This window comes from Perognathus longimembris, chromosome 3, assembly GCF_023159225.1.
Source record: "Perognathus longimembris pacificus isolate PPM17 chromosome 3, ASM2315922v1, whole genome shotgun sequence".
NCBI classification, from domain to species: Eukaryota; Metazoa; Chordata; class Mammalia; order Rodentia; family Heteromyidae; genus Perognathus; species Perognathus longimembris.
This window is the reverse complement of record NC_063163.1, coordinates 60,323,204-60,346,437: the sequence shown is the minus strand read 5'-3', so window position 1 is coordinate 60,346,437 and position 23,234 is coordinate 60,323,204. Positions and strand designations below refer to the sequence as shown.

The window sequence follows — 23,234 nt, the reverse complement described above, 5'->3', positions numbered from 1 at the left end:
ATTTGTGCAAGAATACAGTAACATTTAAAATTTTCCCTTTGTAGGTGTGTGATCTTAAAAGTAGATGATTTCTGTAATTTTTTTTTGAGATTTAAAAAGGAGACACATGATGTGGCTAGGAAGCAATGTATTTTACTTGCCACACAATTCACCAGTGGCTGTCTTGCAGGTTTGCGGACTCTCTGTGTGGCCTATGCTGATCTCTCTGAGAATGAATATGAGGAGTGGCTGAAAGTCTACCAGGAAGCCAGCATCATACTGAAAGACAGAGCTCAGCGCTTAGAAGAGTGTTATGAGATCATTGAGAAGGTAACCTCACTTGGAATAGTGCCCAATGAAGGACTGAAGCTTCTAACTACTCAACCGTCTTTCAATAGAAATCCTTTTGCCCTATAATGAATGCTGTCTTTTATTGTAAATGTCTTAATGTTAACTTAAGAAATCATTTCTTTGCTTTATTGAGCCTGCCTTCCTTCCTTCCTTCCTTCCTTCCTTCCTTCCTTCCTTCCTTCCTTCCTTCCTTCCTTCCTTCCTTCCTTCCTTCCTTCCTTCCTTCCTTCCTCCCTCCCTCCCTCCCTCCCTCCCTCCCTCCCTCCCTCCCTCCCTCCCTCCCTCCCTCCCTCCCTCCCTCCCTTCCTTTCTTTTCTTTGCCAGTGCTGGGGCTTAAACTCAGCTTTCTTTCTCACTTAGCTTTTTTGTTCAAGGCTGATACATGAACACTTGAGCCACAGCTCTACTTCTGGATTTTTTCTGGTTAATAGGAGATAAGAATCCCAAGGACTTTTCTGCCTAGGCTGTCTTTGAGTCCTGATCATCAGATCTCAGACTCCTGAGTAGTTAGAATGTAGTTAGTAGTAGAAATCAGAGCCACCAGCTGTCCTCCTACCTATTTCTTTGCTTAGTTTACATGGGGTTTCTGAAAGTATAGCTATCCTCAGTGTTGATGATATTTTAATAGATATTAATAGATTATTATTTAATAGATATTAGTAAAAAACTGCATTGATGGCTTTTTGGATTTATGGAAAATTATGTTTAATGAGACTAGCTTGCCCTATTGACTTTCTTGAGCAATCAGAATGTTAGGCTGGTTAGACAAGGTACATACTAGGAATTCTCACATTTATGTATGTTTTATTGTTGCTATTCGTATTTCCTAGTTTGATTTTGTTTTGATGTTTGTTTTTTAGTTTATCCCAGGCTTTAGGTAGTTTTGTGCTATAGAGCTCTTTTGAATGTGAAAGGTAGGTTTCAATTTTTTCAGTTTCAAGTAAAGAAACCATGGATCATTGATTTTCTAGTTTCTGTGAATTTGAAGCCATTGCTTGCTTTCTGTTTGCTTTTATTGGTTGGGTTTTAGTTTCTCTTTACATTTTCATCCTCAAGTTTTATTTGTTTGTTTTTATAACAGTGCTTGGATTTGAACTCAGGGCCTTGTCCTCTTTCTTGGCTTTTTTTGCTCAAGGGTAGCACTCTAATACTTGAACCACATATTCACTTCCAGCTTTGAGAGATGAGTCTCTTGGATTTATCTGCCTGGGCTGGCTTTGGACCATGATATTTAGATCTCAGTCTTCTAGGATTGTAGGCATGGGCCACTAGGGCCTGGTCCTACTTGTTTTTTTTATTTTGGCCAGTCCTGGGGCTTGGATTCAGCGCCTGAGCACTGTCCCTGGCTTCTTTTTGCTCAAGGCTAGCACTCTGCTACTTGAGGCACAGCACCACCTCTGGCCTTTTCTATATATGTGGTGCTGAGGAATCGAACCCAGGGCTTCATGTATATGAGGCAAGCACTCTTGCCACTAGGCCATATTCCCAGCCGCCCCCCCCCCCCGGGCCCCCAATTTGGTTTTTATTTAAGTTTTGTACTTAATCATTTTAATGGAATCAAGATAGAGGTAGAATTGAATCCTAACATTTATTTGTTCTGCTTTACTATAGAAAAAATAAAAGGGGTTGTATTGACTTTACCAAATATTACTTAAATGGCCAAGGTTCTAGAATATGACAATGTTCCTGAAAGAAGGTATTTCCTAGAATTACACCATATAGCCTATGTTTATAGCCAGATAAAAGGAAGTGGCATATAGAAACAACTTGATTGGTTACAATTAACATTTGCCTTATATGGACCAATTTCAATCCCTGATTGACAGGAGGTTCAACTCCTCTGATTGGCTATTGGGATATATTGTTAAATAAGTTTGTTAGCACAGCAAGTTAGGTTACAATTCATTATGTCTGGAGTCTACTTTGGGCTACATTTTATCACCCAAGTATCGAAACAAGATCAGGCCAAATTTAACAGTGGAAATATCCAAAACTATGTTTAGCATCCGAAAAATTGTTTAAATAGCTGTCCTAAGTTTGTGGTGCCTGGCTTATGTATGGTGGATACACATGAGATGGTTGGATTTTGCTGGCAACTACAGTGTTGTGTAAAGACTCAGCAGTAGCTGGTAAATGGTGAGCAGACTGTCAACACAGTCTGTCTGGCATCTGCCAGATCAATAGCCAAAGCCTGAGAACCTAGAGGCTCAAGCACATTAATGCCCACCCTTAGCCTCAGATGGCTCTCCTGTGCATTGAAGACTGCAGGACAGCAGTTTGTGAGTTCTCAGCCTTCAGATGTTTTTGTGTTTTCTTCTCTAGCCATTTAATGGTGCTTAGGATTGACCCAGGGCCTTAGTGCATGCTGAGTGAAACTTCTGTGACACTGTGCTGCCTCTCTTCCCCTCCAGCTTTCAATCCAGACCATCACAAGTCTCTTACACCAATACTTACAGATGAGTGTGGCATTTAGATTCAGTTGTTTTCTTAGACTAAATATTGTGATAGCTTATCCATTAGTGGAGTAAGAGGGGTGGGATCAAGCACTGCTAATGCCAGGATAACCTACTTACATTGTCTGCTGCTTGGATGGTTTCTATCCTCATTACCCAAGTATTAAGAAGTGAATGATGGATGTTGTGTGTGTGTGTGTGTGTGTGTGTGTGTGTGTGTGTGTGTGTGTGTAGTGGTTTCAACATGGTGAATACTGGTGAACATTTGGAAAATGCCATATACCTACATCTCATGAATCATCTACGACATGAGTTTAGTGTAGAAGAGTATTGTAAGTGACTGACAACATTTCAATTGCCTGTGTCAGAGTTGTCACTAATGCTGGTTTTACATCTGAACTGATCTTTAATAGAAGCTGTTTTTCATTCTAGAATTTACTGTTACTTGGAGCTACAGCCATAGAAGATCGCCTTCAGGCCGGTGTTCCAGAAACCATAGCTACATTGCTGAAAGCAGAAATTAAAATATGGGTGTTGACAGGAGACAAACAAGAAACTGCAATTAATATAGGTAATCATTATTTTCTTAAATTTTTATTTATTTTTATGTTTTATTGTTATTATACAGGTGATTTATTAAAGGGTTATGGTTACACTAGCCAGGTAAAGAATATATTTCTTTTTGGACAGTGTCACCCCTTCATTTGTTCTTCCCCAGTTTTTCCTTCCTGTTTCCATCCACAAGTTGTGTAGTTCATTTTCAACATAGTGTCTAGTGAGTACTACTGTTGAAGTTGCTTACCCTTTGTCCCTCCATTTCTGTGCTTCCCCTTACTCTCCCAAAGACATATAAATAAGATGAAAGAAAACAAAAACAACAACAAAGATAAAACCTCTTGTTTCCATTTCTTGAGGTAATTTTAAACAAATTCTGTAATGTTATTTTTTTTTGTGTGTGTGTGTGTTGTGTGCATGTGCACGTGCACATACCAGTACTGGGCCATTAACTCAGGGCCTAGGCACTTGCCTTTGGCTTGAATGAATCTTCATTCAAGGATGGCTACTACTTGAGCTACAGCTCCATTTCCAACATTTGGTGTTTAATTGGAGCTAAGAGTCTCATAGACTTTCTTTCCTAGACTGGGTTTGAACCATGATCCTCAGATCTCAGCTTCCTGAGTAGCCAGGATTACAGGCATGAGGCACCAGCACCTTTTCCTTCCTTCCTTCCTTCCTTCCTTCCTTCCTTCCTTCCTTCCTTCCTTCCTTCCTTCCTTCCTTCCTTCCTTCCTTCCTTCCTTCCTTCCTTCCCTCTCTCTCTGAAATTAAATTCACCCAGCAGGTGCTTGTGCCTGTAATCTTGGGTACGCAGGTGGCTAAGATCTGAGGATTTCAGTTCAAAGCCATCCCGGCAGGTGATGCTGTGGCTCAAGTGGTAGAGTGCTAGCATTTGAGCTGAAGAGCTCAGGGTCAGCACCCAGGCCCAGAGTTAAAACCCCATGACCAACAAAAAGGAAGGAAGGAAGGAAAGAAGGAAGGAAAGAAATTTAATTCTTCTAGAAGGCAATGGTCATTGGAGAGACAGAATTGATTCAACAGAGCACATTTAAAAGAAAGAGATATCATTTGATTAAGTTGATAGCATTCTAAGAAACTACTCTGAACAGAACTGCAGTCACTAGGCAAGTACTCAACCACTTGAGTCACACTCCAAGTCATTTTTGCTTTAGTTATTATTATTATTTTCTTGCATGGGCTCTAGAGTTTTTAACCCCAGCTGGCCTGGACTGTAATCCTCCTATTTACACTTTACACATAGCTGGAATGCAGGTGCACATTACCACAACCAGTATATTGGGTCTTGATATGAGAGTCTTGCTATCTATAAGTAAGATTTTTTTGAAGAAAGCAATAAAAAATCTAAGTTGTCAACTTTTGAATTCTATGTTATCTTTAAAAAAGAGTTTATTGTGTACATTTTCCTGAGAAGGCATAGTAAGATAGTTTTGGCACCAGCAGCGGTTACATTCATTAGAATTTCTTTGTTTCCTCTTCATTTGTTCCCCTCCCTTTCTCCTCCCTTCCTCTTTCTTTCTTTCTTTCTTTCTTCTTCTTTCTTTCTTTCTTCTTTCTTTCTTTCTTTCTTTCTTTCTTTCTTCTTTCTTTCCGGCAGTACTGGGGTTGAACTTAAGGCCTTATGCTTTCTAGGAAAAGTGCTTCTACCACTTGAGTCACGTTCTCCTAGCTCTTCACTAGTTTTATTTTTCAAATTAAGCTCCAGGCTTTTGCCCAGTCTGGCCTTGGACTGTGACCTTCCTGTTCCTATCTCCCAAGTAATAGGGATTACTGGCATGTGTCACCACACCTGGCCCTTCACCAAGTATTTCTTAATTAATCTTTCTTGCTGAGTATTCTCAAGATGACTTTGCCAAGGTCTTACATTTATCTGGAAATTTGCTCACTTGTTAGCTGTGGTTAGCCACATCAAAAGCACTTCTTGATGTTACTGAACATGTTTTTAGCTGCTAGGTACTGGTGTTATTTGAAAGAACTGTGACTGAATCATTCTTTATTCTACCTTTAGACTCAGAGTGTGGGCACTGCCCCTTAACATTTTCGCTCAAGGCTGGAACTCTAGCTTCCACTTGCAGCTTTTTAGTAGTTAATTGGAGATAAAAGTCCTCAGGGACTCTTTGAAGCTCAGTATGGCTTCAACCATGATCCTCGAGACCTCAGCCTCCTGAGTAGCTAGAATTACAGGCGTGAGCCACTGGCACCCAGCTTGAAAGCGAAAAGAATTACTTTTTTTCAGTTGAACCCAGACCCTCATGTATACTGTAGCTGAAGAACTTATTTATTAAGTAGTTGCACAAAGGGTTACAATGTTGTAAGTCAGGTTGGAGAATTTATTTTTAAAATGAAACTTTTCTTTATGGTCTAGGAAATAAAAATATTTAGGCAAATTAAGTTCCTAAGTTCCAGGATAATTGTGTGCCTTATAACCAGTGAACTTTGTGCAGATACACGAATTGTCTCGTTGGTGTAATTTACTAGTTTGAAACTGGCTTGTTGCCAGGAGCCTGCAGTGCTGGGTTTCAGTTTGTACTAACTTGCTGTATTTTGAGGAGTCGGCAGTTTTCATTTTTAGCTTAAAAATTTGGCATGACCTAGTCTAAAGTGAAATTTCAGATGTGGTGTCTGTGAATCATGTAGTTGTCATTTCCTTATTAGCACTGGATAAGACATCCATTAAATAGTTGTAGATAGATGTGGAGTTTCAGAGTCTCTTTTCTTTGTTCTAATGAATGTGGAATGAGTGAGAATAGGAATCCCAATGTTCATTCCACCTTAAAGTCATTAGTTTTCATCTAAAGACTATTTCTGAGCTGGGATTCTGAGTTTCTCAATATTCTTAACTTTTATTATCCATCAATTGATACTTTTTCTTTTTGGCTGATGCTGGAGCTTAAAGTTAGGATCTTGCACTATCACTGGGCTTGCTTATGACTCAGGTGGTATTCTTCCACTTTTACTGGTTGACTTTGAGCTGGTTAATTGGAGATGGAGTCTCCTGAACTTTTCTGCCTGAGCTGCCTTCAAATGGTCAGTCTCTGGACCTAAGCCTTTTATTTTTTTTTTTTTTTGGCCAGTCCTGGGCCTTGGACTCAGGGCCCTAGCACCGTCCCTGGCTTCTTCCCGCTCAAGGCTGGCACTCTGCCACTTGAGCCACAGCGCCGCTTCTGGCCGTTTTCTGTATATGTGGTGCTGGGGAATCGAACCCAGGGCCTCGTGTATCCGAGGCAGGCACTCTTGCCACTAGGCTATATCCCCAGCCCGACCTAAGCCTTTTAAGTAGCTAGAATTACAAGCATTCTGTTTTATTATTTAATTTAATTTAATTTAATTTCTGTGCCTGGCTGGGACTTGAACTCAAAATCAGAGCTGGAGAGCTGTTTCTTTGCTTTTTTACTAAAGGCTGGCCCTCTACTACTTGAGTTTCAACTCCACTTCTGACTTTTTGGGTAGTTAATTAGAGATAACAGTCTCATGGACTTTCTTGCTTGAGCTAGCATCAAACCATGATCCTCATATCTTAGCTTCCTGAGTAGCTATGCTACAGGCATGGGCCACCGGCACTTCTTGACTATCAGTAGCTAGAATGAATTCATTATAAGACACATTACAGAAATGAAGCTGAGAAGATCATATGAATTGTAGTATAGAGGTTAAACACACATTTGTATTAGTGAGTAGTAAATATTATAAATTACATGTCAGATATTATGCAAACCACTTTCACAGCACCATGAGTGCATCCCAAGGAGATCACCACAGATCCTGTAGAAATATACATCCTATGGATCAAACTAAACAGAGATATGGAGTAACTCAGTCTGGGCCACTTGGGTGTAGGGATGGCTTTATTTATTTATTTTTTTAAGATAAATCTTTTTTTTCTTCAAATTTTTATTATCAAACTGATGTACAGAGAGGTTACAGTTTCATACTTTAGGCATTGGATATATTTCTTGTACTGTTTGTTACCTTGTCCCTCATACCCCCCTCCCTCCTCCCCAGGGATGGCTTTAAATCTGAGCACTTAGCCATACCACATGATACCTACTTTGCAGAAGGAAAAACATGTTGCAAAAGCCCAGGGAAGGCTTCACAGGTGAGATAGCTTGAAAATTTGAGCCTTCAAGATTTTTTTTTTTCAAAGTACTATACACTGGTGACCTATGCCTTTAATCCTAGCTAATCAGGAAGCTGAAGTCGAAGGATCGAGGTTAGAAGCTGCCCCAGCAAGAAAGTCTGTGAGACTCTTATCTCTAATTAATCAGCAAATTGCTAGAAATGGAAGTGTGGCCCAAGTGGTAGACTGCCAGCTTTGAGTGAAAAAGCTAAGCAAGAGGAGTAAACCCTGAGTTCAAGCCCTAGTACCAGCCAAAAAATAAATAAGTTAACAAATCAAGTCCTGCTCTGAGCACCATAGGCTCTGTAATACTTTGATTTCTTTGAATGTTGATTACGCTCAGATAGTAGAAAGATGAAAAAAATTTCTTGTATGCTGTTAATTTCAGCTGTAGTAAAAAGTGAAATCTCAGAGGTATTTCTCCCAGTCATTTTATGGCCATCTTGTTAAATTGTGAGATTAAAGATCTAGCCTTCAATTTATAAGTATGGTTTGACTTTCTCTACCTGGCTCTTTGCCAAGCGTTGATCTCATGGTATCCAAAAACATTAGAAATCAAATGCACCAAACTTGGATTGGTATAATATAATTTACTACATTAGTTAAAGCACAGTTGACTTGGTTAAACTTCTGTGGTCAGTATAGAGCAAATGTTCTGTATGATAATTTTCTAAGAAAAAAAATCTCACTTCATTTTCCAAATTAAAAAATATATACAAGCAAACAAAGCTGTTTCTTCTCAGGAGCCTTTACTATGAGTATATAAGTTCACCCAAGTATCAGTAGTTTTATTTTTTTGTCTCCCTACTCTCCTGTGAACCACAAATAAATACTTAGGATTTTTCCATAATATTGTAGTATAACTTCACTTGTCAAATGGCATTTTGCCTAAATTGCAAAAGCTAAAATAAAGCAGAAAGCTGGGACATAAAAATTGAGAGTTTGCTTCTGCAGCTGTTGTTCAAATAAAATACTACCGGCAAATGTTTTTACACTAGTTACAGTAATCCTCTACATTGTATGAAGTTGCTGGCAGTCTCTGAGGATGAAGGGTTAAGCCAAACATGGAGGCAATCTCTTTTGTCAGTGAAAGTGAAGTGTGAGTCTCTGTTTTGGACCTCATCAAACAATATGTGGGAAGGAAGAATGCATTTGCAAAATGTTAATAGAACCAAAGAATTGGAGCATTGTTTCTTTTCCGTCCACCACTATTGTTAAAATTGACTTGAGAATATATACATAATTGTTTCATTTTTCCTCCCTCCTTTTTAGGAGGTATTTAACAGACATTTGCCATGTGGTATTATTCAGTTGCTTTAGTTTTTTTTTTTTAAACCCTCATGGTTTTATGAAAGAAATGATCTCATTTCCATGACATAATGATTGTTAAACAGCTTGTACACCATCTCTTTTGATATGGCTTTAAAGATAATAACTGCATTTTTAAAAAGTTACTTTTGTTTTGTTTTTTTTTGCTTTAAAGTTTGTCTTCTGAGGTGCTTTACAAAGTATTTCTTCCAAGAGACAATCATGAATGAAAAATAGACTGTACATTGCAAAATAAATAAAAGCACTAGTTATTCCACATTCCCTTCCCTCCCAGAGCCCAATGAAGTTTTTTTATTTTGGGTTGGTAGCAGGACTTGAATTCATGCCCTCATACTCTCCCTTGGCTCTTTCATTCCAGGCTGGCAATCTACTCCTTGAGCCACAGCTCCACTTCTGACTTGTTTTTGCTGGTTAATTAGAGATAAGAGTCTCAAGGACATTCCTGTCCAGACTGGCTTCAAACCATGATTCTCAGATCTCAGCCTTCTGAGTAGCTAGGATTACAGGCATGAGGTACAGGCAACTGGCACACAAAGATTCTCCTTGATCTTAATTTCTTTCAGTCTTAATTTCTGTTAACTATGTTTTGTGCCTATGGTTGGGTTTTCCTAAGGCTGAAAGTAGAAACTTCTGGGTAGGAAAAGACATACAAATACAGAGCCATTTTTGTCCCTTAGTGAAATTCCTGTCTTCTTAAAAAATTTTTTTTAGTTCAATCTAGCATCACCAAGAATGGCTTTTGTGGATGATCCATGATGAATACCCAGGCTATTCCTCCTGGCTTTAGGAAGAGTGTTGGATTAGGCCCTTCTCTGAGATTGTATATACATTATTTAAAGATTGCAATTTTACACACTGAATAACTTGTTTTGTATTATTTAATTGTCAATATATTATCTTGAATTGCTGAAAAAATACAAGTAGCAGAGGCCCATTTCCAAGGCAGAACAATTTATTCCTTGTCCTTTCTCAATGAGAGAAGTAGAGATGAGACAGGTAAAAGGTACCTATTAATGCCAACTCTTCTCCAGGGCACTGAAAGGATATGGGGTGATTTGAGGATCTTGGGTTGCTGAGTTGTCTTCTCCTCCACTGAACCTATGGATTTCAGAGAGGACAAGCCAGTGAGAGGTCCTTGGATAGGAAAAAGCTTTCCAGAAAATGTGTTGCCCTTCAAGGTGGAGAAGAAACTATTTCTCTTTCCTTTGATTAAAAATGCAATTGAGGGCTGGGGATATAGCCTAGTGGCAAGAGTGCCTGCCTCGGATACACGAGGCCCTAGGTTTGATTCCCCAGCACCACATATACAGAAAACGGCCAGAAGCGGCGCTGTGGCTCAAGTGGCAGAGTGCTAGCCTTGAGAGGGAAGAAGCCAGGGACAGTGCTTAGGCCCTGAGTCCAAGGCCCAGGACTGGCCAAAAAAAAAAAAAATGCAATTGAAATTGTTCATACTAATCAGGAGGTTGAACTCAGGGCCTGGGTAGTACTATCCCTTAGTATTTTTTCTCAAGGCTGGTGCAACTACTATTTAAGCCATAGCTCCATTTCCAGCTCTTTCCTCAGTAATTGGAGATTAGAATCTCAAAGACTTTCCCACCCTGGCTAGCTTTGAATCTTGATCCTCAGATTTCAGCCTTCTGAGTAGCTAGAATTACAGGCAAGGGTGAATTACCCACTTTTTATAAAGGAAATGGAAGATCTGGCTATTGCAATAGGCATGTTTATGCTGGTTAAGAGCACTACTCATTTCCCTTTGTCTTCTTAAAGTGTTTATTGTTATTTTAGATAATCTAAGGCTCATTTTAATGCTACATAGGGATAGCAAGGCTAAAGAAAAATCCACAGAAAATTGACAAGTATTTGTTTTAGCCTTTACTTATAAAGTCTTTCTCAACCAGGTCTACTTACACTGCCAGCATAAATCAAAATCACCTTAGGCTCACATTTCCTTTACTTTTGCCCTGTTCCTCAGTATGAATGGAAATAGGCAGACCGAAGAAGGGAGGTTGAATGTAATTAGCTATCGAAAACTTAGGAATTCATGTGTTGTCCCATCTCCATTTAGGATATTCCTGCCGATTGGTATCACAGAATATGGCTCTTATCCTACTGAAGGAGGATTCTTTGGATGTAAGTAGTTTTTCAAAAGTTGTATTAAATACTTTGCTTGTTTCTACCATGACTGACAGTTTGTTTTTATTTGTGAAAAGCAATTATAAAACTGTTTAGTTGTTATAAGACTTTATCCATAAAGTGTAAAAATATTGTAGGTTGAGAATATTGTCTTGTTCACTTAGAATTGTGCATCCGAAATGGGATGATTTCAATTTGGTTTGGTTTAAATTGTTGCATGTAAAATATTTACCTGAAATAATGGAACCAGTTATGACAGTTATGACATGTAAGCAGTGGTAGACTTCAGTATAGGTTATTAGGGTGTTTTTTGTCTAGTAGAAACCTCAACATAAAGCTAAATGCTCAAGTGTATGGAGCTATTTAAATTTATGTAGTCATATAGCTGGGTGCTAGCGGTTTATGCCTAATAGCTACTTAGGAGGCTGAGATCTGAGGATTGCTGTTTGAAGCCAGACGAGCCAGGAAAGTCCATGAGACTCTTATATGCAATTAGCCACTAAAAAGCCAGAAGTGGAGCTGTGTCTCAAGTGGTTGAGCACCAGCTTTGAGCTAAAAAGCTAAGGGACAGTATCCAGACACTGAGTTCAAGTCCCAGTACTGGTGCTAATCAAATAAGTTATATTATGTAGTAATAGGATATGTATACACTTTACTTCCCAATGTCAGATACCACTGGTTCACTGAAAGCTGAACAACATGGTTCTCTAAGTACTTTATAGACAATTGTCTATTCTGTCTTAGCATAAAGCCACTCAAGATACTGGGCTGGGAGTGGATTCAAGGGTAGCTAATGGTCTGTGAAGTTGTTTAATATGAAAATATAAGCTAAATATGAGATTTCATTTGTTAAGACTTTTAACAGGACAAGGTCCAGTGGCTCACACCTGTAATACTAGCAACTCAGGAGATCTGAAGATTATGGTTCAAAGCCAGCCTGGACTTTGAATCTATAATCTTACCTCCTCAGGAGATTTGAAGATAGCTGAGAGCTTAAGATTGTGGTTCAAAACCAGCTCAGACAGGAAAGTTCTTGAAACTCTTAGCTCCAATTAGCTGCCCAAAAGCTGGAAGTAGAGTTGTGGCTCAAATGGTAAAGTGCTAGCCTTGAGTGAAAAAGCTCAGGGATAGAACCTAGGCCCTGAGTCCAAGCCTCAGGACCAGCACAAAAAACAAACAAAAATAAAGACTTCTAACAAATTTCCATTAGTTCCCTGCAGCCACAATTCTATTCAGATTATTTAATTCTAGTGCTAAAAGTTGATGGGAGAGTTTATTACACTTTTCAAAGGAGGAGAGACAGTACAGAGGTTTCTATTTGTGCAAACTGGGAGGTATCTACTGTGAAGACCAACATGCTTTCTTTTCCTTTCATCAGCCCCATGAATAGGAGGCAGGAACCGAGTTTGTAGTTCTGTGTGTTTCCAAGGCACTTCTGGCAAGATGCTCCTCTTGATGTGAGAGCTTCATGGTTCATTCACCTCAGTGTATCTGTTATCCTTGTTTGCATTGTTGTCTGTGTGCTACCTTTTGTCACTATACAAGACCTCTGAGATAATCAATGTAGAAAGAAAAGGCTTATTTTGGCCCACAATTTAGAGATTCCACTCTATGATTGGCTGGTTCCATTATTTGGGTCCTGTACAGAGGCAGCTCCTCATGGCAAGAGTGTACAGCGATGAATAAGCACTTACTTCAAGGTCAGGAGACAAAAACAAGCAAACAAAGGTCAAAGAAATAATTAATTATAAAGAAAGAGAAAGAGACTAGGGACCCCCAGATCTCTTCATGGTAATGTTCCCAAAGACCTCCTATTAGGTTCTAACTCTCAAAGGTTCTATTACCTGTCAGTAATGCCACTCTGAGAACTGGGTTTTTGAGGGCCTTTCAACATTCCATGGGTAGAAACCTATAGAGAAGACCTTTGCTAGCTATATATTTGACAAGGTTCAAATAACCAGAAGGAGCTCAACAAATTACTTAAAGAATCAATAACTCTATTAATAAATGAGCAAAGGAGTTAAATGGGTATTTCTCAGAAAAAGTACAAATGGCTAATAAACACATGAAGAAATGCTTGCCATACATGGCCATAAAAAATGCAAACCAAAATAACAATAGATGTCATCAAGAATACAGACAGCAAATGAAAAAGCAATCCTACTTCATTGTTGGTAGGAATGTAAAGTAGTGCAACCACTATGGAAATTAGTATGGAAGTTTCTTTTAAAAAATTGAAAAAGAGATCTTCCCTATGATCCAACAGTACCACCCTTGGGCTTTTATCCAAAAGGTTGTAAGTCAGGATACAATAATGCCATTTGCATACTCATGTTCATTGCAGCACTATTCACCATAGCCAGGTTATAGAAATATCTCAAGTACCTACAACCAATGAATAGACCAAGAAAATGTGGCACACACCCACACCCACATGTGCATGAGTATGCACAAACACACACAATTTTATTTATCCATCATGAAAAATGAAACTGTGTCATTTCAGGGAAATTAATGGATTTGGAAAATATCATATTGAATAAAGGAGAGAAAAGGGGCACATACTTTCCCTTATATGTAGAAGTGAGATCTAAAATACAAACATGAAAACATAGAGAGAGCTATATACAAATAGACTCTATCAAACTGACCAAAATATGAGATAGGCAGGGTTGGGTTTCCATAGTGTAATTTCTTTGAACAATTAACAATTGAACAAAATGATTACTAGGAAGCTAAAATATTTCTTGTCTAAGGGGAGTGAGGACCAAGGGAAGAAAGAGAGTGGAAGAATGGAGAGAGGAATGGTGGGCGAATACAATCATAATAATCAATGTACATATGTGAAAATGGAACCAGGAAACTTAAGATGACTTTAATCAAGATATGTTGTTTAAGCACGGGTGCTGGTGGCTCACACCTATAATCCTGGCTCCTCAGGAGGTTAGGATGTGAGGATAACAGTTTGAAGCCAACTGGGGCAACTGCTCTAAGCTAGAGCCCTTTTTAATTGCCTAAAATTTTGTACCCATTAAATGACAGCACACCATCCCTCTCAGTCTCCAGAAACCATTCTTTTTCTTATGAGTTGGACTACTGTGTGTTGCTTGACTACCTTATATTATTGGTTTCCTAAAGTGTATCTGGTTGCTCTGGCTGGTTTATTTCACTTAACATGATGGCCACAAGACCTGATAGTGTGGCATACGATAACTTTTGTCCCCTCGATATTCTTTTTTTGTCTTTTCATTTTTGATATTGGGATCAAGCTCAGGGTGTTGAACTTGCTAGGCAAGTGCTCTATTACTGAGCTACACCCCAGCCTGATTTCTTTCCTTTTTAAAGGCTGAGTAGGATTGTTTTGTAGATGTATGTTTTATGGATCCATTTATCCATTGATGGGACTAGGCTTTTGTGAATAATACTGCTGTGAACATGAGTGGTTAAGTCGCTTCTCAGGACCCTACTCTCAATTCTTTAAGGGTTATGTCTAGAGGTGAAGTTGATGAATAATATGGTAACTTGCTATTCCCCATTTTTTTTTCTGTGTCAGTCCTGGGGCTTGAACTTGGGGGCCTGCATATTGTCTCTGAGCTTTTTTGCTCTAAGCTAGTGCTCTACCACTTGAGCCACAGCTCCACTTCCGTCTTTTTGATGGTTAATTGGCGATAAGAGTCTCATAGACTTTTCTGTTCAGGATGGCTTTGAACCATGATCTTCAGACCTCAGCCTCCTGAGTAGCTAGGATATAGGCATGAGCTAACAGCACCCAGCAACATTTCACTTTTTGAGGAACAGACATATTGTTTTCCACAGTACCAATACATTTTACAATTCTACCAGAAGTGTTGACAAAGGTTCTAACTTCTCTGCCTTTGTCAACACTTGCCTTTATTTTGCTACCTCCTTCCCCTTCCCCCTCCTCCCTTCCCCCTCCTTCCTTCTCCTCCTCCTCCTCCTCTTCCTCCTCCTCCTCCTCCTCTTCCTCCTCCTCCTCCTCCTTTCTATTTGCTTCTTCCTCCTTTCCTTGAGCTTATTTTTGCTCAAGGATAGTGCTCTACCTCTTGAGCCACAACTCCACTTGCAGCTTTTTCTGCGTAGTTTATTGGAGATAGGTATCTCTTGGACTTTTCTTCCTGGGCTGGCTTTGAACTGCCATCCTTAGATATCAGTCCCTTGAGTAGCTAGCATTACAGGCCCGAGCAACTGTTGTCTATCCCTCCTTTTTTTTTTTTTTTTTAAAAACGGCTACCTTTACTAGTGAGCATGAGAATATTATCTTATTGTGGGTTTCAATTTACATTATCCAAATAACTAGTGACAACACTTGGTATCTTTTTAAAGTACTTTTTGGTCATTTGTAAATCATCTTTGGAGAAAACAGATGTTCATTCTGTACTCATGTTTTTCAATTAATTTTTTTGGCTATTGTAAAAATATTTTATCATTTATCTGTCTCCCTCTATAATCTCATGAGATGTAAGATCTGTGAATGAAAGTCTGCTTAAATTGGGCAACTTTACTTTCAAGACAATGCCTTTTACACATTAGGAACTCAGCCAATTGGATGTTTGAGTGAACAAATGAACAGGCTTAGGACCATATTTTTAGCTATAATAAGATTTTCTATTTAAAGTCACACTCATAAGATATGGACCAAATGTACACTAATGTGAAGAGCAAGTTAGAAATCAACCAAGCCCCAGCAGTATATCTGCAGAAAAAAAAAAAAAGGGAGGTCCAGGGCTAAAGGTTCCCCGGGCCCTTAGGTGAGTCTGTGCCCTTGAGGCTTCCCTAATTTTCCAGTTTGAAGGAATTCACAACATTATAGCAAGGTCTCTCTTTTTTTTAAGGGCCAATACAGATGAGCCTCTATTCTTCCTTGCCCTATTTTTGTGCCAGTCCTGGTGTTGGAACTCAGGGCCTGGGCACTGTCCCTGAGTTTCTTTTGCTCAAAGCTAGTTAGCACTCTACCACTTGAGCCACAGGTTTGCTTCCAGCTTTTTGGTAGGAGTCTCACTCACATTCCTACCCAGGCTGGCTTTGAACCAAGATTATCAGATCTAAGCCTCCTGAGTAGCTAGGATTGTAGGCATGATCTACTGGTGCCTTGCTTATTCTCTCTTTTTGTAAGGTGTTTTTTTGGATCAGTAAGATAGACTTCAGCTCTGTAAGGCTTCTAGCCTTGGCTGAGCTTTCTGCTTCCCTGGATCAATGAGTAGTGTCTGATGCCACACTGAGGTTTTCTCATGTGTACCTGAGTTTCCTTTGTGAAATTTATTAGGAAATATTCTCCCTTAACTTTTTTTTTTTTTTTTTTTTTAGTAAGCTTCAAAGGGTCAGAAGTTTATTTGCGGCAGATGTGACTAAAACCTGGTCTCTCTCTCTCTTTTTTTTTTTTTTAATACTGTCAAGGTGATGTACAGAGGGATTACAGTTATATATGTAAGGTAGTAAGTACATTTCTTGTCAAACTTGTTACTCCTCCCTTTAACTGGTTTTGAGCTTCATCTTTGAGTATAATAACTTTAATGTATTCAAGAGCCACTGAGCAGAGGGTCACTTTGCTGTTTGATACTCAAATGGATTGGATTCTATACTGCTGACTAATAGCTACCAAGGAAGATTCTTCTTTTCCATCTTCTCCCCTTCATTCTTTGTTTTGGTTAAAGGTATACTTATTGTTTTTATATTTTTATTTAGTAAGTCTAATGAGGGAAGAGGTGACACTTTTCAAAAAGCAATGTACTCATTACCTGACTTACGTAACTGTAACCCCTCTGTACATCACCTTTACAGTTAAAAAAAACAACCATCTTAAGGCAATGAATTGGATAGCTAGTCAATGTTTAGTGGAATTCCTAACTTGAATATTTACAGCCATAGGACTCAACAAGAAGTGACAGGGGAAATGGTTCCCAAACTGGAAGTATTGGGTTTAAATTAAGTTATCATATTTCATCTCTCCTATAAGTATGAGAATGAGAACCTTTTTTTCAAAGATCTGCAGCTGACATTTATCATCTTCACTTGACTGATAGGTATGTTCAACAAGAACTCTAGATGTTACAGCAAGTCTCCCTCCCTCCCTCCCTCCCTCCCTCCCTCCCTCCCTCCCTCCCTCCCTCCCTCCCTCCCTCCCTCCCTCCCTCCCTCCCTCCCTTCCTTCCTTCCTTCCTTCCTTCCTTCCTTCCTTCCTTCCTTCCTTCCTTCCTTCCTTCCTTCCTTCCTTCCTTCCTTCCTTCCTTCCTTCCTTCCTTCCTTCCTTCCTTCCTTGTACTGGGGCTTTATCTTAGGGCTTGGGCTCTGTCCTTCAGCTTTTTTGATCAAGGCTACCTCTTGAGCCACAGCCCTCCTACAGCTTTTTGCTGGTTACTTGGAGATAAGAATCTAGGGACTTTCCTGCTCAGGCTGACTTTGAACTATGATCCTCATATCTCAGCTTCTTGAGTAGCTAAGATTCCAGGCATAGGCCACTAGTGCCCACTAGAGTGAAAATTAATTTCTGTAATTTGAGATTTTTCAGGTTCTGATAAAATAATATTGAAGCTCTGTCATATAGGTGAGATCAGTGGTCTTGAAATAAGATGAGGAATATACCCCAATGAAGGACTAGATGATATAGGTTGCTGGAAAAAATGCGAATTTATATTTTTAGGTAAAAATTAGTAATGAGAAACTAACCTTATTAGGAACACCCAAAGAATTCTACTGCTACATTAATCCTTATCTTTGCCTCACTGGAGCAGAAATGGCTGTGGCAGGCATGGCATGGATTAGAAGGGGAAATGTGAAGACCTATAAGAAGGGTTTTGTTTTTGTTTTTGTTTCCCCTGGGGCTTGTGCCTGTTCCTTGTTTTTAGCCCTTTTTGAAATACAGCCATCATTTGGTTATATGGATTTAGAAACTGGATTGGTTCTGGTTAAGCTGACTCACAGATGTTGGCTTGAAAAAATTGTTGAACAGTGAATTGAGTGAAACAGCAGTAGTGTAAGCAGCTGTGATTAGATGCCATTGGCTCCATAGGAGTGCTAGTTCACCTACTTAGTGAGGTAAATTAGTAATCAGAACACACAAACAAATTTTACAGTTACCCATAAAGGCTGTTACCATTAGCTATGAAACTTGCCCTACATATGTATAGTATTTTGAAATAACTTGTACAGATACCTTGTATTACAATATGAAATTATATAGATTAGTGAGGCCTTATAAGCTAAGAATTCTGAATATGAGAATAAGAACATTCACTGTAGCTGAGTGCTGATGGCCCATGCTTGTAAACCTAGCTACTCAGGAGACTCATATCTGAGGATTGAAGTTTCAAACCAGCCTGCCTGGGCAACAAAGTCCATAAGACTCTTACCTCCAAGTAAACACCTGAAGTGGAGCTGTGGCTCAAGTGGTAGGATGCTCAGAAGGCTAAGCATAGAACTCCCCTACGGCTCAGCAGCCCCACTTTTGGGTATCTATCCAAAAGAACACAAACAAAATCACAGTAAAGCCACCAGCACAGCAATGTTCATCACAGCACAATTTGTCATAGCTAGAATCTGGAACCAACCCAGATGCCCCTCAGTAGACGAATGGATCAGGAAAATGTGGTACATATACACAATGGAATTTTATGCTGCTATCAGAAAGAATGACATTGCCCCATTTGTAAGGAAATGGAAGGACTTGGAAAAAATTATACTAAGTGAAGTGAGCCAGATCCAAAGAAACATGGACTCTATGGTCTCCCTTATTGGGAATAATTAGTACAGGTTTAGGCAAGTTATAGCAGAGGATCACAAGAGCCCAATAGCTATACCCTTATGATCACATAAGATGATGCTAAGTGAAATGAACTCCATGTTATGGAAACGATTGTTATATCACAGTTGTAACTACTTTCAACGTCCCATGTGTATCTGTAGCTTCTATTAATGATGATGTTCTTGTATCACCTTCCTGTGGTTGTACCTACACTATCTCTGTAATCTTATCTGAGTATATTGGAAACCATGTATATTGGTATTAGAACTAGGAAATTGAAAGGGAATACCAAAATTGAGAGACACAGGGTAAAAAAAGAAAAACAACTACAAAAACAATACTTGCAAAACTGTTTGGTGTAAGTGAACTGAACACCTCATGGGGGGAAAGGGAAAGGGGGAGGAGAGAGAGGGGGTATGAGGGATGAGGTAACAAACAGTACAAGTAATGTATCCAATGCCTAACGTATGAAACTGTAACCTCTCTGTACATCAGTTTGATAATAAAAATTTGAAAAAAAACTTAAAAAAAAGAATTTGAGTGTAGTAGCACAAATCTGTCATCCAAGCTACTATAAGATGTGTAAAATAGGAGGATTGTGGTCCAGGCATGGAACCAGGAACAAAAAAGTGAGATCCCATCTCAGAAATAACCAGTGCCCTCTGCCCCTCCCCCCCAAAAAGGGCTAAAGGTGTGCCTTGATGGTTGAATGGCTCTCTAGCAAGCACAAGGCCCTGAGTCCAAACCCCAGTGTTACCAATAGAAAGAAAAAAGATAAAGGATGCGGGGATCTTAGCTCAGTGGTACAGTGATTAACTAGCTTGCACAAGACTCTTCCATTAATCCACACACAGAAAAAGTAATTAAGTGACAAACCATTAGGGAGAACATTTTCTTTTCCTTCTGCAGTAAGACAGATAGCACATCATAGCAACAACTGAATTGAATATGAATGGAAGACCTATGGAAAACCTTGCTAGGATTTTCTAAGGGACAAGTAATTGAAAAAATTATGAAATTTATTATGTATTTGGGTAGCTATTTCTAATATGTTAACTTACAGAATATACAAAAGTCTGTTATTTTGGGTGAGCCATCGAAGGAAAGATATATTTGTTCTGGGTGAAGCATTTTTTTTTTTGTATGTATGCCAGTCCTGGGGCTTGAACTCAGGGCTCAGGTACAGTTCCTGTAGAAGTGGTTGGCTAGTGCTCTACCACTTTGAGCCACAACTCCATTTCCAGTTTTTTGGTAGCTAATTGGAGAGGAGAGTCTCAAGGATTTTCCTGCCCAGGCTGGCTTTGAACTGCATTCCTCAGATCTCAGAAGAGCTGGGATTATAGACGTGAGTCACCAGCACCTGGCTTGAAGCATTAATTCTTTAATAGAATGTTTTATGAAGTAAGTTTTTAGGAATGACCATGGAATCATGTAGTCTTTATTGACTGCTGGCATAGAGCACCTTGTACAGTCCCTGTGGTAGTGTGGCTATGAGGCTAAGGTCTCAGTGGAGAAATGTGAGTGGAAGTGAGGTGTACTACAATGTCTGAGTTTCTCATTGAGAAAGAAATTGCTGGATTGATTTCCTTCCTCTTCCCTTGTGCTGGCTAGAAACTGCAGGAGCTGAAGTCACTCGGGATGCAATGTTTGGAGAGCAGCAGCCTGAAACTCTTGTGAAGCAGAATCTGTAGATTCCCTCTGAATTTTGTGTGTGTGAAAAAAAAAAGTTGTGTAACAGCTGGTTTCCAATGGCTCATGCCTGTAATTCTCTCTACTCAGGAGGCTGAGATACGACGAGGATTGAAGTTCAAAGCCAGCTTGGGCAGACAGGTCTGAGAAATGTCCTTCTCCCCTTTTTTGTACTTGACATGAAGCGCAAACTTGGGGGCCTTGGTTCTGTCCCTGACCTTTTGTGCTCAAGGCTAGCATTCTATCTCTTGAGGCACAGCTCTTCTTCCAAGAGATACTCTTTATCTCCAATAAACTAGCTAAAAGCTGGAAGTGGAGCTGTGGCTCAAGTGGGAAAATACCAGCTAAGAGTGATAAAGCTAAGTTACAACATCCTGGCCCTGAGTGTAAGCCTCAGAACCAACACACACACACATACACACCAGCAAAACGTTAGGGACTCTGCACTTCTGAAACATTTGATTTTAGTGCCTGAATCATGAGGTCCAGGAATCACCCTTGGTCCCTTTAAAAATAAATCTGCACAATCTGATAGGTTGAATTAGGTCATAGGTATAAATTGTGGCAAAGCATGTACATGTGGCTCCCATTGAACATAATAACAAGCCTTTGATGGATGGAGTAGCTGCTGCTGTAGTCTCCAGTCAGGATCTGAGCTCAAGGGTGGTACAGGGATAATTGAAGCAATAACATTGAGATTAAATACATAATTGGAAATGATTTTGCAGAAGAAAGCTAAAGTCTGGTGTACATTGAAGAGGAAATTAGTGCAGACATGTAAATAGCTTACTGTACACTTTAATTAGAGTTTTAGTAGAAGACAAGATTCAATTGATAAATCTCTCGAAGAGATTCATGTGGGAATGAAAATTCGGCTGAACAGATCCCCAAATCCAAAAGCTGTGATGCCAAACTGAACTGTGAGATAGTTTCTTTTCCTTAAAGTGATCTGACTATAAATATGTGGAGAGTTTTTGCTGAATGACCATGTAAAATTTTTATACCTTTGTTTAATGGGTTGTCTTTCTCTTATTCATGTGGCATTTGCAAAAGCAAGATAATTTTTTTTCCCCTAGGGAATGATTATTTTTATATCAAATTAATGTTAGTCTTGAGATTTTTCAGTTCCATTGAGTCTCTGGGAGATAATCAATGTTGATTTTTTCAGTACTCTTCATAGAGAATGGATGAGATTAAATAATTTTTCTTGCCAGTCTGTGGGCTTGAACTCAGGGCTGGGTACTGTCCCTGAGTTTCTTTTGCTCAAGGTTAGTGCTCAATCCCTTGAGCCAGAGCTCCACTTCTGGCTTTTTTGGTAGTTTATTGGATATAAATGTCTCATAGATTTTCTTGCATGGATTGGCTTCAAATTGTGATCCTCAGATCTTAGCCACCTGAATAGTTAGGATGTCAGGCATGAGCTACTAGTGCCTGGCTTTGGAATGGATGGTTTGTGAGTACTAAATGAGTTGAAGAGTTGAGCAGAACAAAACAAAATAAACAAAAACCCCTAATTATTTAACAAAATTCTTTTTTTTTTTTTTTTTTTTTTTGCCAGTCCTGGGCTTAGACTCAGGGCCTGAACACTGTTCCTGGCTTCTTTTTTCTCAAGGCTAGCACTCTACCTCTTGAGCCACAGAGCTACTTTTGGCTTTTTCTGTTTATGTGGTGCTGAGGAATCAAACTCAGGGCTTCATACATGCTAGGCAAGCACTCTACCGCTAGGCCACATTCACAACCCCGACAAAATTCTTTAAGAGGTGAACTGATGTTTTTCTACAAAGGATCTCATGGTAAGTACTTTAGGCTTTGTAGACCTTGTGCCATAATCTTCCTTGTCTTACTTAAAAAAAATTAAAAATTAAGAAATATTTAAACCATATAAAATAGTCCAGAACCTAGATTTGGCCTATGAACCATAGTTTACTGATCCCAAACCAGATATATCATGTAGAAAAGAATAATAATGCAAAAGCCCAGGGGAAAATTGAAGCACACAGAGTAGAATGAGATTCTTTACTAAGACCTTCATCAAAGACCTAGAAGACAAGAAGAGAAAGGCTGGGCAGAGGACATTTTAAGGACATAAAGGATAGGAAATTTGTAAAATTACTAGTAATTTTTTTAAAGATACTAATCTAAAGATCTAAAAAGTCTAATAAATTCTAAACAGGATCAGTAAAAACAATCCTCATCAAGCATATCATAGCAAATCTGTACCCCCCCTCCACCCCCAAATGCAAAGAGAAGGCATTAAAAAAACAGCTGGGACAATTGGGGAAAGGCTGGGAGTATAGCTCAGTGGTAGAATGCTTGCCTAGCATGTTGTTAGGCCCTAGGTTCTAGCCTTAGTCTCGTAAACAAGTGAATAAACGAGTGAATGAATGAATGAATGAATGAGTGTTCTTCAAAGCAAATAGGGAGTAAAGGACAGGGGTACCCCTGATTACTTCCTCAAAGAGAGAGCTGGGTTCTCATCAGCCAACTGTAGAGGCAGAGCTGCGCAGAGCACAAGGGTACCTTCAGTGTTGAAAACAAAACACCTTCCACTCAGAGTGTTATGATTGAAAAACCTTTTAAGAATGACATTACAGTCAAAACACCCAAACGAGAGCTGAGAGGCTAACCTCCATATGATGCTTCTAAAGGGAATTTTAGACTGCATGTTGCAGAGAAAAAGAACAAAACTGAATTGTTTTTTAAAAAGATTTAAGAGTGGAAAATAGGTGATAAAATTTAGATTAGTATGGAATATATGGCTCAATGTGTTGAAGGCTTTAAAATATTGACTTTAGGTTGAGAAGAATAAGAAATAGTTACCAAGTGCAAAAATTATCAGATTGTCTTG

The 23,234-nt window shown here is 39.2% G+C and overlaps 1 protein-coding gene across 1 annotated transcript in view; it reads left to right on the top strand.

Annotated features, from left to right (window-relative positions):
* The window catches only part of Atp8a2 (ATPase phospholipid transporting 8A2), a 412,827-nt gene that overhangs the window by 76,792 nt on the left and 312,801 nt on the right, over positions 1-23,234 (top strand). The window contains exons 21-23 of the mRNA XM_048341628.1: positions 170-309; positions 3,216-3,354; positions 10,871-10,935. Of these exons, the coding sequence (XP_048197585.1) occupies positions 170-309; positions 3,216-3,354; positions 10,871-10,935 (344 nt within the window). The remainder of the gene's footprint in view (positions 1-169; positions 310-3,215; positions 3,355-10,870; positions 10,936-23,234) is intronic.